General features: G+C 37.7%; 1 protein-coding gene across 1 annotated transcript; it reads left to right on the forward strand.

Moving 5' to 3' along the window:
* Positions 1 to 2167: 2167 nt before the first annotated feature.
* On the forward strand, positions 2168 to 15206 carry bfsp1 (beaded filament structural protein 1). The gene is made up of 8 exons (XM_028468669.1): positions 2168 to 2600; positions 4307 to 4367; positions 4493 to 4588; positions 6791 to 6883; positions 10139 to 10252; positions 12766 to 12986; positions 13904 to 13995; positions 14204 to 15206. The coding sequence occupies exons 1-8, from the start codon at positions 2236 to 2238 to the stop codon at positions 15175 to 15177; spliced, it is 2016 nt and encodes a 671-aa protein (XP_028324470.1). The 5' UTR covers positions 2168 to 2235; the 3' UTR covers positions 15178 to 15206.
* Positions 15207 to 15825: the final 619 nt, after the last annotated feature.

Consider the following 15825-nt stretch of genomic DNA (forward strand, 5'->3'; position numbering starts at 1 on the left):
ACTTTTTTAAAAATAATGTAATTTGACAGTTTGATGAACATACCATTAGTTTTTGATATTGATCCTTTAATTACAATTAGTTACCATTTACTTGTTCTCACTTATTGATATTGTGATATATTGCGATGTATATAATATTGTTTAGTATTGGGATTAATCTTATTGTGATATGAAAATCGTGAATCATATTGTATCGTCACATGTATGGCAATGCACAAAACTAAAAAAAGGTTAACACTTTATACATAAAGGCTGACATTACGCTGTCATTATTAGGACATGACACCTGTCGTTAGCATGAATAAGGTTTCATGAATGCTGTCTTTAAGTGTTGTTCGTTACCCTAACCCCTAACCGTAACCTTCACCCCTCACTTGCAACTTTGAGCGACTAGGTCACGCGTGACCTAGTCGCTCAAAGTTGAAAACTTTGAACTTTTCAAGCGACTTAAGCAACAGCTTCCCCGTCCTTCACTGTCTGTAGAGCCGAGGCAGTGGCTCCTCCCTCCTGCTACAGTGAGACGGCTGCAGCGGCGGGCTGTACGGCTGTACTACACTTCCTCAACTTACTTGGGCAAAATTAAAGCGGTTCACTTCTTCAACAAGCCTACATTCTGAGTGAACTCATACTTTAGTAACTCCGTAAGTTGATCATTTAAACCGTAAAAACGCAGCTTACAGTTTAGAAGAAGTGATCAACCCTCTCTCTCCCATCACCGGCTCTACACACACACACACACACACGTACACACTGTTCCCTGGTCATCGCGTCACTGGAGCGATGAAGTGGTGGAGTGACCAAAAAGCACCACTATGTTCAAGAGACTCATCACGGACGATTGAAGTGCAGTCGCTACAGTCGCATTCGGTGTGAACGCACCTTTGCCGGGTAAGCTGTTGATGCTAACGCTAGCTGAGGAGGAAGGGGGCAAGAGCTGTGATCGACAGCTGTCAGACAGTCCATCAAACACAATCCTGGCTGTGATTGGTTCTTTCTGCTTGATCGCGGTGGATTCTGGCAATTTGCAGTAGGAGCAGTAGGCGGGACTTAAAGCTGCTATCCGGAGTTTCTGAGAAACATCTCTACGTCCCGAAGCCTATTGGCTGGGCCCACTCAGCGATCGTTTCCATTTGTATAAGAGTCTATATATATATTAATATATATGAATGACCACGGGCATTAGACCATAGTAAATGACTAGTTAGGTCATTTTTTGCATTTCAAAAAAATCATACATAAACGTAGATTTCATGTAATGCTGTCTTTACCAAATGACAGTTTTAGCAAATATGATCAAAAGGCACTTTTATAAGAGTAACCGACTGTACCTTTAATGACAGCCTTCATGACACTTTTTTAATGCTAATGACAGATAATTATATAAACAAAACCTTGTGTTCACCATGGTGTTGGGAAACACAAAGAGGTTGTTTTTGCAGACAGCAAATGGATTTGTTTGAGTATGTGAAGCACAATTTTATTATGAGCGTGAGTGGCCTGTGAGCCAGAGCGATTTCTGGAGGTTAAACATGCTGATGTGTAGCCTTTTGACATGTGTCTCATCCAGCTATTTTGTGGAAAGCTCGCTGGATGTGTCCAGAGGGATGTTTTCGTGACCTTGTATCACAGCTTTTGACAACAAAGCATGTTTCTTGCTTGACTGTATCTTCTGTCTTTGATAAACATCTATATACATGTTGGTGAAGGAAGGCACTATTTCATGAAGGGCAGTGGAAAAACTCAAGCCCTAAATCTATTCAGGAGGCTTTTTATTACTAACATTTTCCAGAGCCTTTTCTCCATGTCACCACCACTCTGAGTTCAGCTTGTGCGTGTTTTACATGGAAATAAATGTCCCCTGTGCCACATGGTGAGCTCAAAGCCAATATGCAATAACGAACTGGAATCTGGAAAGCAGCAGACTGGGGACCAGTATAATAGTGTGTGACAACACGGGGCTTTTGTTAGGCCAACCAATTGTTTTCTTTTGAGATTCTGCTTTGTCATCAACAGCACGGTTTTCTAATCCAGCACAAAGACAACAATAAACTCTGGAAAGCCCGAGGCATGTGCCTCAATAACCAGGCATTTCGTTACCAGCCGGGGCTTTGCTCTACTCAGTCTATCATGGGACAGCTGAGGGTGAGCACCCGAGTTTTCACACAATAAAGGCGTCAAAGAGGACCGAGCACTCCAGGGGGACAAAACCAGTCCGGGGAGAGAAACCCTAACACCATGTTCAAGACCAGCTACCTGCGTGAAGTACGCAAGGAAAAGTATGAACGCTCCGATGTCTTCGACGAGGAAGCTGAGGACTCTGGAAGCATGTCAGCCATCCAAGGATGGGAAAGCCTCCAGGAGCTCAACAGCAGATTTGCCCGTTACATCAACAGAGCACGAGTCCTGGAGCAGCGCAACGCCGTGTTTCGCAAGCAGCTGGAGACACTGCAGCGCATGGAAGAGGCCAGTGGCCTGGAAGAGACCTTTACCGAGCAGACTGAAGTCAACCGGCAGCGCATTCGAGAGCTTCTCTCTGACCGTGCCAAGCTGGAGCGAGAGCTGAAGGAAGCCGGACGCATGCTCGAGGAATTCACCAGCAAGTAAGAAAAGGGTGAACAGATGTTTACACGTCTGTGTCAAATGTAACTCTATCTAAACCAGGTTCACCAACATGGTGTCCACAAGCAGCAGGTACAGTATATCCTGCATGGACCATGGTAGGTGCCCTTGTAATCAGACCTGTTCTAACAGCACCAATACGGCCACTGAAATTTGATTTCTCTCCACGCTTAAAACTGACAAAGATAAACACATATGACATATGTAGTCAATGCCTTAATAGAGTTAAATTAAGAATCTTTAAATGTGTATTTAAATGGGTCAAAGATGATACAGATAGGACTTTGTTTAAAAGAAACTAAATCCCAAATCCATTTTTTTCTGCTGAATACAAATGAATTTGGATATGAAGTAGTTCTGTTGATTGATCCTGTTAAACTCTCAACATTTTAGTCAAAGTATTTCAATTCGGCAAATTTTGTTGTAAAGTGTCAGAGTGACTGCCCTCTATGGGTTGAAACACGGCTCTTACAATTGATTTTTACTATTGGCGTTCTGGGACCATCTTGCACATCTTGCACGTCACAAGCAAGTGCTGCTAGCCCCGCCCCTTTTATAAAAACTAGCACCTGTGGGCACTACAATCTATGGTGAGTAGGTTGGATTGAGAGAAGGGTGAATAGAAAGGTATATTGAGTAACAAATAGCTAGTTAACATAGCAAAGATTGTTCATTGGAGTTTTTTTAGCATAGACTGGGCGTGTCTTAACTGCCCCAGGAGCCCCGCCCATAATAAAGGCATTTTTAGTGAATTTTCCTTTTAGTGGCAGGTCAGGAGAAAGCAGGGGTTTAGTGACTCTTTAAAGCAGCTGCAGTGTTTTTAATGAGTGAGTTGGTGTTTAGAATAGGATAGAACATGTTTGTTTCTTTTAAAAATGCAAAGTGGATTTTTGTAAAAAAAAAAATTACAAATATGATGTGTTTTTATTAGTTAAAAGTTGGTAGTTAATGACTAATAAAATAGGAACATCATGGTTTCCTATGAAATGTAATGGAAATGAAAGTGAAAGTGTGAAAATGTATCTCAGAGTCACTAGTGTATATAACCCTGGTAGCTCTTCATGATATTCAGGACCTTGGAAGTTAAAGAAAGTCAAACAAATGTGTGCACACATCATTAGGAGAATGTAAACTACACCAACAACTACAAAATACAGTAAATTTGGATTGGAACATTTTGTTACTGTAAATATAACATGTGATATCACATAATATCAATAAATGTTCATACTCAGTGTTGTTAAACGCCCATCAAAAGACACACACCTTTGATTTGACTCGAAACTCATTTTCTGAAAATGGATAAAAACTGAGTTGTTTGCTTTTGCAATTCAACTTTTAAGTTGAACTGCCATTCAATAATGTTATAATCCCTAGTTTTGATTGAAAAACGAACACCATAATTTGCCAAACACACATAAATTGTGTCTATTTATTGAAAGCATAAATCCATATCTGTAAAAGAGGCCTGTGGAAAGTTTTAATGCATTATTAAATCAATGAGCACAATATTGACAGTAAAACATTGAATTAGCTACTACCATGAATAATGTTACCATGTGACCTCCAGCATCACAAATATATATCCTTTAGGGTGGAATAAAAACATCCTACTTATGCGTAAGCCCTTATTGGAATATGTTTTACTGTACACATTAGTAAGTAATTGAGCTGTTTTCTGTTTCAGATATAGGAATGAATGTGATTACCAGGAGCAGCTGCGTGACACGCTGGACAATTTGAACAAGGTATAGAACTTTTTCATTAAACTAGACACACATCTCATTTACATTATTCATAGTTATTTTCCTTCTACATAGAAACACTTTATGCACGTATGCTCTTCTCTGCCATTGTGTTTGCTTCCATGCAGGAGGCTGACAGCGCTCTGCTGAGAAACCTGGAGTACCAGACCCAGTCCCAGTTCCTCCAGGACGACGTCAGTTACACCAGAGACAGACAAAAGAAGGTCAGGGACTCCAGTTAATAAAATATCAAACATTAATAATAGGGGTTGGACGATGCACTTAGTTCACGATCGATACGATAAATCATGTGTGTCAAACTCAAGATCTGGGGGCCAAATTTTGCCCTTTGGAGCATTCATTAAGGCCAGTAGAAGGAAGTGAAAATGACACAGAATGCATGAATTATTATGTAAATGACTAAATGTCTGAGTTATAGATATCTTAGTACCTCCATATATACAAGTTCAATAAAACAACGCAATATTTGCAGAGCTCGCCGTTTTCCCGTGCTTATCACGTGATGGCAGCCATGTGATCATGTTTAAAATACCTCTCAATTATTCCGCAAAATTTTGCATTTTTTAAAAAAATATTACACAAAAATTCCCTGAATCAAATTAAAAAATGTGCCCCAATATCAAGAAATTAGTTAAAGATCCTGCAGGGACTGACATCTGTCACTTATTGTTATCATTGGTGCTTTACATACTGTACTTTGTCATTTATTTATGCAAACTACATAGCACATTATTGCTCATTTTCCCCACATATAATCTGAAATAAATTGGTCAGTGAACTAAAATGAGTTGGACATCCCTATAAACAATTAAGGGCCCTCGATAACAATATGATACAATATGTTTGCAATTGCAATAGGAACATACAAATGTGTGTTTGTTTTCTTCTTAATCTGACCCCCTCTCGCGATGCCACTCGTACCCTCGACGATACGTCTCGTGACATTTTATGATCGCAGAGATATTGTTGCACGATATATATATATATATACTGTATATATATTGTCTCACCTTTGATGAATAAGCATTCACTTGTTAAACAACAGCAGAGCCGGTGAGTCATGCATGATATAAAAAGACCTGGTGTTGTCTTCTGTTGCCATACTGACGCACACAGTGAGGAACAGTCATTAGCTGGTTAATGTGTCAATGAAGATTAATATCATTTCATTAGTGACAAGGCTTTAGTCCATCATTGAAAGAGCTGATATTATACATATATTATGAAACAATAATAAAATGAATGAATATATAAAATGTTAATTAAAGCCATGTTTAATTCAAGGGTCAACGTTCAGATTATGTTAACAAAATGTATTTATGAGCAATTCATTTAGTTGCTTTTGTCAGAAAATGTAGTAAATTCAAAACATTTGCACGTAAGAAGTCTTTTGTTATTGCACTAAGGGATAGTGTCGGAGATTTCTTGAATATTAAGTCACGACGCGCCAATTCTCTGAGGAAATTATGCAGTAATTTGGCAGGAATAAAAAAGGGTTTACTTATGTCATTTATAAAATGTCCCTTTAATTAATTAGTTAATTAAATGTATAAATTACACGCTGTTGATGCTAATACAGAAATGTGAGGTTTATCAAAGTACTGTTCGTAAATTAATATTACCATTAAGTAACACGGTTAGAAGATAACCCGTATTAATGTTTTCTTACAACATCTTGAAGTGGTGCTCAGGTTCATTTGATCTCCATCATGTTCATTTATGTGGATTTTTCTGCCAAATGGGCAATCAGCATGGAAGCCTAATCCATATCAAAGAACATGACATCAAAGAAATCATGAATAATCCTGTGTTTGTTTTTATGCTGTGAGCATCCCTGACCGGAGAACACTGAGCTGTCACATAGACACTCAAAAGGCTCAAAAATTGCACCTCATTGTCTCAACATCATAATCCTGCTCTGATGAAGTTTGAACTTTCCCCAAGGTTCAACGCAATCGCTGCTGAAACTCTGAGCCAGAGGGAAAAACTGCAATATGAATTAGTCAAGGGAATGTTTCACATATTGTATTCTTCTTTAGTTTTACCCATGGTTTGGATGGTAAATGGGTCTATGATTGCAATACTGTGATAGAGTACGAACACAATTCTCTGTTGGTGTTTTATGTGGAAAAGAATGGGTTTAGAAGACGTGCACATTATACTTTTGGTCCTGAGTTTTGAAATGAGAGGAAATGGGTCTGACATTACGCGAGTACAAATGGGCTTGAAAAGAGCTGTGTTGTACACTACAGGCTGTGTTTTCCTACATTGGTATTTTGCCATTCATTTATGAGAGCAGACAGATTAAGTACAAAATGGTTATTAGGTTATTTCTTTTGCTGAGTTTTGTATTTCATGCTTTTTTTTTTTTTTTTGTTCCTTTTCAATGATCTTCTCGAAAGCAGAATCTTGCAGAGATCCAAACCTACGTGAACGTCCTGCAGCAAATCAAGCAGACCCTACCCTTTGTTCCCAATGTGTCAGTGGGCATCTCTGAGGTGAGTTCACTCTGTGTGTGTGTGTGCGTGTGTGTGTGTCCGTGTGTGTGTGTGTGTGTGCACCCACTTTTCACCCTGGAGGACAACATTTTGAGTTTGTGTCAGTCCAAGCAATAAGTCAAAATTTAAGACCAACTCCACAGTAAACACAATTGGGGGTTAAAAAAAAAAAAAAAAAATGCCACATCAATTACATTACAAAGGGAACATTTTTTTTCCAGTGTCCCAAAGTAAACACACAAAATGAGAGGAAAATACACAAATAAAACAGACTAAAATAATCAAAATCACTTTAAAAACACACAAAAATAGCCAGAAATCTATAAAACGACCAAAAAAAAAAAAAAAAAAAAATCATTAAGAAAAGTGTTTGTTGGACAGGCAATTTTTGTTAAATTTACATTTCCCCATGTTGTTGAAAATCAGTGTTTAGTCGTTCGTTCCGCTGTCGTGATTGCGCAATGTTACAGAATTTGAAATGTGAGATGAATTACAATCATAAAATCATACTTAAGTGTGAAAATGTAAGACTTTAGAAACATTGACTTCACACATTTTAGTGAAAATTAAGACCTTATTTTTAGATTCATGAATTGTAATCCCTTTTAATATACCCTGACTAGCTGACAGTCAAACAGTCATTAAGACACAGTGACAAGCCAGCACTGCAGGGGTGTCTCACTATAATGAGACAAATATAGAAGAACCGCTGGCGTGCTGAGCAACAGTGCCATTGGTGTGTGTGTGTGTGTGTGTGTGTGTGTGTGTGTGTGTGTGTATATGTGTGCTTCACTCTTTGAAAATAACTTTTTTTTTTGTATTAGACTTGTACAGTATAATTAACACCTGTGTTAATCCTTCCTGATTAATCATGAAGGAATGTGTTTCTCCACACCTGTGAAAGTGTGCTGTGGTATCTGCTGCAGATAATCACTTGAAATCTGCTTTAAACGTTGCTTTAGCGAACAACAGTGTATAAAATGTTGACAGAAAACGGTTAAACGGAGTCAATAACGATGAGAAATGGAATGAGGGACATTCCGGAAACTAAACATCTCCTTATCTTTTAAGGTTTTTATTTATTTTTTTCTCAGTCTGTGCGGCGTCTGTTTCATATTTCTCCTGAACGCAGTCGTTTCTATGGCCTCTATCTGGTGACGGATGGGGTTACGTGAATCTCCTTTCGACAAGTTTTGTTTACTTTGATAAATATGTTGGACTCTCTGCGGTTGCAGGAGCGGTGTTGTGTTATAGGTGGGGACTAGGGATGTAACGATTAATCGTAAGGCAGTTAAAAATCGATTCATAGGTACCACGGTTCACATCGATGCTCTGAAAATTGAATAGCAGTACTTTTTTTAACCAGCAGAGGGCGCTATATATTAATCCTTCCAGAAGCGGACGTGACGGGCGGAATCTGCTACTATTTTCTTTCTGGCCGCCATTTACTGTTAAACATGCTCATAAATGATTCTTTACTCCTTTAGCACCGAAAGAATATCTGTAATATTACGTGAATATCTGTAAAAGTCAGGTTTTTCTATTAACTCTGTCTGCTAGCATAGCTTCTCTTCTTCACTGGTGGAATAACTGCATGCCAACCGACCACTGGGTTACCAGCGCCCTCTGCTGGTTTAAACAAATATCTGACGTAAATACAGTAAAATGAGTTTTTTTTTTTTTTTTAAAGTCCAATTGTTAAGGCACAAAATACATTTTCAGTTGCACTTTTAAAAAGAAAAAGAACTATAACGCAGTTTTGAATTGTTTATTATAGAACCAGAATTTAAATTAATAGGCTTCTTCATTTGTATTATTCCTTTATTTATTTCATTCAAGATTTATTTTTAGTTAAATTGCATCATTTTGAATAGTTTATCAAGGGATTCTTTTGACAATGAAAAATAAAAGGAAAATAGTATAGTATTTTCCCCAAAAAAATAAAGGAATATTTTTCAGTCATTTGTCAACATTCCCATTTTGTAAAATAAATCGTGAGAAAATCGTATCGTGAACCCAGTATCGTGAATCGAATCGTATCGGGAGTTGAGTGAATCGTTACATCCCTAGTGGGGACCATTTTAACTTGTGACCAATGAGTCCCACGTGAGGTTCATCAAATTGTCTAATCAAACCCACAAATAAATACATAGTTTTGTCATTTTCTCCTTTGCAGCTTTGCAGTGAATGTGATTATTATTTAACAAATAATCTCACAGGCTAAATAATAACAAAGAGTTTGGCAGGGATAAGCATAAACCGCACCATAGGTGAAAAACTAACATATGAGGACATGATTCATAACTTTCCCCGCACCAAAGCAAGTAGGGTACGTTTTTAGTTTTAACAAAGCACTAAAAAAGTAAAACCAATTTAGGGTTTTTTGGGTTGATTTGTAGTTGCAGCGTGTAGTTGTGTACATAACACCTTTTATTTTTTTGTTTAATCTTACCTTTATGAGAATAGTTTTTATTCCCATAATGATTTATTTTATTATTATTTTTATTTAAACTTTTATGACAGTACACTAAGCTATACAGAGTTTACAAGCTTTATATTGCAGTACTTTGTAAAATACTTTGTTTTACTTGTTTTGTATAGTTTTCTTGAATGTTAATAGTTGGAAATGTTAAACCTCAAGTGTGAATAATGTGTTCTATAAGAGTCTACTAAGCTATGCACAGTTTACAAGCCACCACTTGGTAATAATTGTGAAGAAGAAAGAAAACCATGGTAAATAATTGCATTTCACTGTGGCCCAGTTCTTGCATACACTCATAGACTGCATGAGGCTAAACGTAAGACTAAAAAATAAAAAACAAAATACTATTTCAAAGTTAACTGAACCTAACCAGTTAACATTAGGCAGATTAATTATGAAAAAGGGATATTTCTTTGAAAATAAATAAATAAATAAATAAATAAATAAATAAATAAATAAATAAAAATCACAGTTGTTGCTTGATTTTATTGTTATTAAAAAAAAAAATAGAATATGTGATAAAATTAGTTAACCTCAAACTAGAATAATTTTTATAAAACAGTTGCAAAAAACATTAAATGGGTTGTTATTGTGGTTTTGAATTTTGCCACAATTTTCAGGCACAGCATCTAAAACCCTGACTCTGGTTAGAAAAAAAAAGGGTGATAAACTTCATCATCAGCATTAAGACATAATGCACTAAATAGTGGCCCCTGTCTTTGAATATTGTGAATACATTGTCAACGAACACGTGTGTGTGTGTGTTTGTGCAGGAGCAGGAGAAGCTGCTCGCTCAGAAGAGGCTCCCTGCCCTACAGACCCAACTGGAAGAATACAAGAGTGCCCTCTGTCAGCTGCAGGCTCAGAAACAACGGCTAAAGAACGAGGTGGGTCAGGTCGCCATGGCAACTGCATCTACTACATCATGCATCTTTATCACTGTCAATTTTAGTCAAATTAAAATTTTAATAAACAGCTTCAACGACAAAGTGTCAAAGTTACACAGCTTTTGCAAAAATAAATAAATAAATAAATACAAAAAATAATCACAAATTTAAGACAAAAAGCCAATTTTTTTCCAAGCAATTAAACACTTTGCAAAGAAAAGGAATCAAACTGAATTATTGGGAAATGGTGCTATTAAGCCAAGTTAGAAAGTTTATTTACACAGTACAGTCATGCCTTGTCCCACGTTGATACACTAGTCTACAAATAGACCACTAGATGTCAGCAAATGGCCTTTTCTAAAAGGGCTTTTGTTACTGTAGCGTTACTACTAGAAGTCCCCATTCATTTTTTTTTTTTTTTTACATCCACTCATTTAGATTGACATAACAATGCCATGTACATGCACTTAAGGGTGTCAGAAAAAGAGATAAGAATCAAGAATAAAGAAAAATGCATTTACAGGGATTGATGTTAAACTTGTGTTATATGCAGTGTTGGGTAAGTTACTCTAAACTTGTAATATATTTGGGATACAATTTTTTTTTTTTCTTACAATATTACTGTTTTTTAAAATGTAACTGAGTTACACTAATTTGAGTTACTTGAAGTTACTTTTGGTCCAGAACACTAATTATAATAATAACATTGGTCTAAGTTTTGTGTCAAATACTTCTGCTGTTTCAGGAGCAAAAAGCTCTTTTTTGTTCCTCATAAGTTATATTTAACTATAATGATCATCTTTTGTTCCTCAAATAATTGCAAACAGTGAGAAAACAAAGCAAATATGCATTTAAATTAAATATGAATGTAACTTAAGTTACTTTAATTCTAATTAGTAATATATTACAACTATTCACTTTTGTAATGAGTTACACTACTGAGTTACTTCAAAAAGGAATATATTACTGTCATATATTACAAAAATAACTAGTTACTACAAACACTGGTTTTTTGTATCTAAGTTCAACTAATTCATTTAATCACAATAGTTGTAGTTTAAGATAAGTGTGCATATGTCTCATTTATGTTTAGTTAACAGTTAGCATATACATTTGAATAAAATTGGATTGAGTTTTACTCTAGCTTATATCTATAAATATAGAACCAGTAGACTACAGGGATTAAAACAGGGGAATTGTGTGACTGTTTAGTAGGACATTACTGTAGAAAATAAGTCAAAACACAACAACAACGTTTTTTTTTAGTATTAAATATGTATTTTCAAGTATTTGGAGTAGCTTTTACAACTATTTTGTATTTTTGTAGTGTTATGTGTTTGGTGATTGTGCCAACGTAATTAATACTACTCTGTTTTGTATCATTCATCCCGTATTTACCTTTTTTTTTTTTATCAGTGGGTCAGATTGTTCAATATCAGGTTGATATTTTACTATGCAATTCAGGCCGGTTCTATTACTTTGCTTTTCTTGATAAAGCTGATGTCCAATTACATTTATTAGTGTAAATCAATTTAAATGAGTTATATCTTTTCAGTCAGTCTTTTATGTAGTCATTTATGTATTTATTTGTGTATTATTGGTTCCTCGTTCATGTTTTGTAGCGTCTTTGTGCTTCCCGGTAACCCTGCTCATGTCTCTACCTCCCAGTGATGTCAGTGATCAGACTCCCTCCTGTTTCCACTCAGGTGTGCTGCATGACCATTCAGGCCTTCCTCACGCTGTTGAGTGGTTGGACACAGAATGGTTGCTGCATGGTTTCTGCGTGGTTGCCCCCCTCCCCTTCTTGTCAGTCTGGTTTTGGTTTTCCTTGTGCATTTGTTTACTTTACCCTGAGTTTTGCCACTAAAATGAACTGGCACCACAAACATTACGTCTACCTGCTGCCTCAGTCTCTGTGACTGGCTCCAACCACTACCACAATCCCTGACAGAATGAAAGAACAGCCATTCTGTGTCCAAACACTCAGCTCAATAGTAAAGAGGCTTGATTGGGTAATGCAGCACACCTGTGTGTCACACCTGAGGGAGTCTGATCACTCAAACGCACTAACGAGGCTGATATCTTAAAAAAGTGAGAAGACGTCAGATTAGCAGCGTCAAAAAAATGTTTTCAACCCATAAGGACACATGAAAGCCATCAGAAGATGCTTTGATGCTTTCATTATGAAAGAACTTGGGATATGTCAAAGTAATCACCGCTGAGGAAGACTGGCAGCCAAAACATGTCAAGAGATTAAATGTCCTGAAAAACAAGTTGTCTGGACAAACAAAACCTTTCATAGTTGTCACACGATGTCTTATTTTATGTCCATGAAAAATGGGTTCCTTGAAAATAAAGTTAAAATGCATTATTTTTTATATACAAGGATAATAAAAACACAGGAAGAAAATCTTGACAAAGGTTTTCTTAATTCAATCATGAAAGGGTTAAGTTAAATTAATGTTTTTTACAGATTATTAACCTTTTTTTTTTTTTCTCCTTTAAATATTTAGACTGCAATGTTAGACCAGACAATCAAAAGCACGCAGGACACTTTCGATGATGAGATCCAGATGCTCAATGAACAAATCGAAAACCTGCGAAAGGAGATCGAAGAAGCAGAGAAATCCCTGGAGAAGTTTACCAGTGAATGTCGTCACCTGGCAATGTACCAGACTTCTCTAGAGAACGAACTGGAGCGGTACAAGAGGATTATTGAGAACGAGGACAACAGGTACACGGCCTTCTCTCTGCAGCACTTTCCCAAGCTTGCAGTAGGTTCAAATGAAATAATAGTGATTTTATGAGATTATACACATATAGGCTACATTTTATACAAACATGGCAATATTATACACAGAAAAAGACGATGTAAGTGAAAAATACTTAGATATATGGTTTGGAGCTGCCAACACTTGTCGGATTGAGAATGCATTAAGAGTAATAATGGTTCTGCAGGGCTTGATGACAAACTATTGATCTGTGTTAGGGTCAGGAAGACTAGTAAACCAGGCAGGACACATAGTTGCTTTTCAGCAAATTAACAATAAAAACAACAACAAAAAACCTCAGCTTGATTCGAGGCTTATGCTGCATTTGATTGCACTCGGAACCCGGATAAATCCGACAGAACAAATCAGAAAAATGCATTAAAACGGCCCTTGATCTTTGGACCCCGACTTGGGAATTTGGGCAGGATCCATGATACCCGTATAGTTCAATGCATTCTACAGTCTATGGTTCAATGACACGTGCAGGATTCCCCTCACTGGTGCGTTCAAGTCATACTTAAAGTGTATGACGTTTCTCTCTCTTACCCTCAAGGTCAAGGAGCTAATATATTTCCTCAGAAGGCATTTTTGCTCAGCAAATAGCAATAGCTTGCTGTGGCCATGTTTTCCGAGCTTATTGAATGAAACGCGTTTACCTCGGAGGTCGAAATTGACGAGCAGGATCTTTCCGGCTTCCGAGTCCAACCAAACGCAGCTTTAAACTTCTCTCAATGTTGTTTTATTATTCTGTCTTAATTCTGATGTTGGCTTTCTCCTGTAAAACTAATTCCTTCTCTGTTTGAAAAAGAGTAAATTAGCCAAGCTTATCTCTAGAAAAAATATACCATGACTGACATTTCTCTGAACACTCTCTTCGCAGGTTGAATTCAGCAATAATTGGCACTCCCATTACCCTGTTTGCCGCTAATTACAGCTATACTCACCCACCCACTGCATCAAGCAGGGCCAGAGGTAAGTGCACCATCATAGCTGATTCACGATTAGAAATACTGAGCACACAATCAGCTGGTGATTTATTGTTGCTATTTCTGTTGAATATGGGCTTATCAATATGCAAATAAACCTTCAGAGCCCTTAATATTTTTTACAGTCTTTCTCGTTCCAACTGTTTGTTTCAACGTTGAGATGCCTGACTGGTGTTTTACAAATTGTGTTTTAGATTTGACCCACGTTTTCCAGGACATTACCAGCATTAAACCCAGACAGAAGATACTCAGTAAGAAGGTTTTGAAGAAGAAGGAGCTGACCCCAAAAGATGTGATAGACAGTGTTCAGGAGGACAGACATGAGGGACTGGGTGGACCGAATCAGGAAGGAGAAGTGAGTGGAAACCACGCTGAGGGAGTTCAGGAGGAACGGGTGAAGAGAAAGGATCTCCGACCAGTCCTCACTGGAGTCTCTCCACAGGATGTGCCCGATGGTGCTCAGATCAGCAAAGCCTTTGACACCCTTTGTAACATCGTGAGAGACAGATTGAGGAAGTACAAGAAGCCTGAGCCCATTGCTGATTTCTACACCAAGGGTCGGTATGTCCTGGTCACTGGTGATGGCAGCTACATGGATCCCTGCTTCTACACCTCCACACCATCAGGAGGTCACATTTACGTCACTATCAGAGACGGAGTGACTTATCCTTACGATCCTTACGACACACCCTCTCCTTCTCCTCCTCATCCTCAGCCTGTGATTGACCCCAGGCCTCTCAGTCCCACCTTGCCATCTCCAGGAGTTGGAGGACCAGATGAGAACAAAGGTGGAGAAGATAAGGAGAATGTGGGTAAAGGAAAAAACAACAACGGGAAACCACAACCTAGCCCGACTCCTCCCCCCTCTGGCCCTGACACCAGTCATCCCAAGAAAACCAGGGATGACAACGGTCCAAGAGGACCTTCACCCAAGCCCGTTCCACGGGGTGCTAGCACCAGCTCCAGCTCCTCCTGCACAAGCACCAGCACCAGTACCAGCACGAGCTCCAGCTCTGGCAGCTTCAGCCCGGACGCTATGTCCTACGAAAAGGTGGAGGTGGTTGAGTCTGTGGAAAAGTTCTCTAAAGACCGCAAGGTTAAGGGTTATGAGGAAACTTCAATGGTGGTGGAGACCATAATTGAGAAGTCAAGCAAGAAAAAACACTGAAATCACATAACCGGAGATAAACAACTATTGATGGTATCACAGTGAATTAAACCCTGCTCAACTGGTCCTGCTTCCAAACGAGTAACACCTCTAAGATCGACTCATCTGACAATCCTTTACTGCATGAAAACTTGACACTAAAATATAATCCCCTCCAAATGATTGTGAATACATAAAAAGAAACCAGTGCCACCCTCTGTCTTCATTTCAGCCTTCTCCCTTCAACATACATTGTAAAAACTATCCTGCCTGGCCCTCAGCACATTTTGCTGTGTATTAATTAACTTTGATATATCGAATAATAAATAAGTAAACAATATAATTGTTGTCCCCTGGTTTATTTGCAGACACACACACAGTCCGAATACTCATATTATTGGTTTAATTAATTATTCTTTATGTTTTTTAATGGTTTGATTAATGTAATGAGTTGTTTTGAAAGGAAGCGATGGTTTAATCCTCCTAAAGTCACAGGAATCTCATTCATTATTAATGTGACCTTCAGATGTTGATATCTCCTTACTTAGTATGCAGTCACTGGAGAAGAAACGGCAAACGAAAACAGAACAAAGAAATGATCTACGATACAATATGTTTTATACAATATGAAGATAGTTTGACAGTTTAACTGTATTAAAGTGTAAATAA

The sequence above is a fragment of the Gouania willdenowi genome, chromosome 15 (genome assembly GCF_900634775.1).
Source record: "Gouania willdenowi chromosome 15, fGouWil2.1, whole genome shotgun sequence".
In the NCBI taxonomy this organism is placed as follows: domain Eukaryota; kingdom Metazoa; phylum Chordata; class Actinopteri; order Blenniiformes; family Gobiesocidae; genus Gouania; species Gouania willdenowi.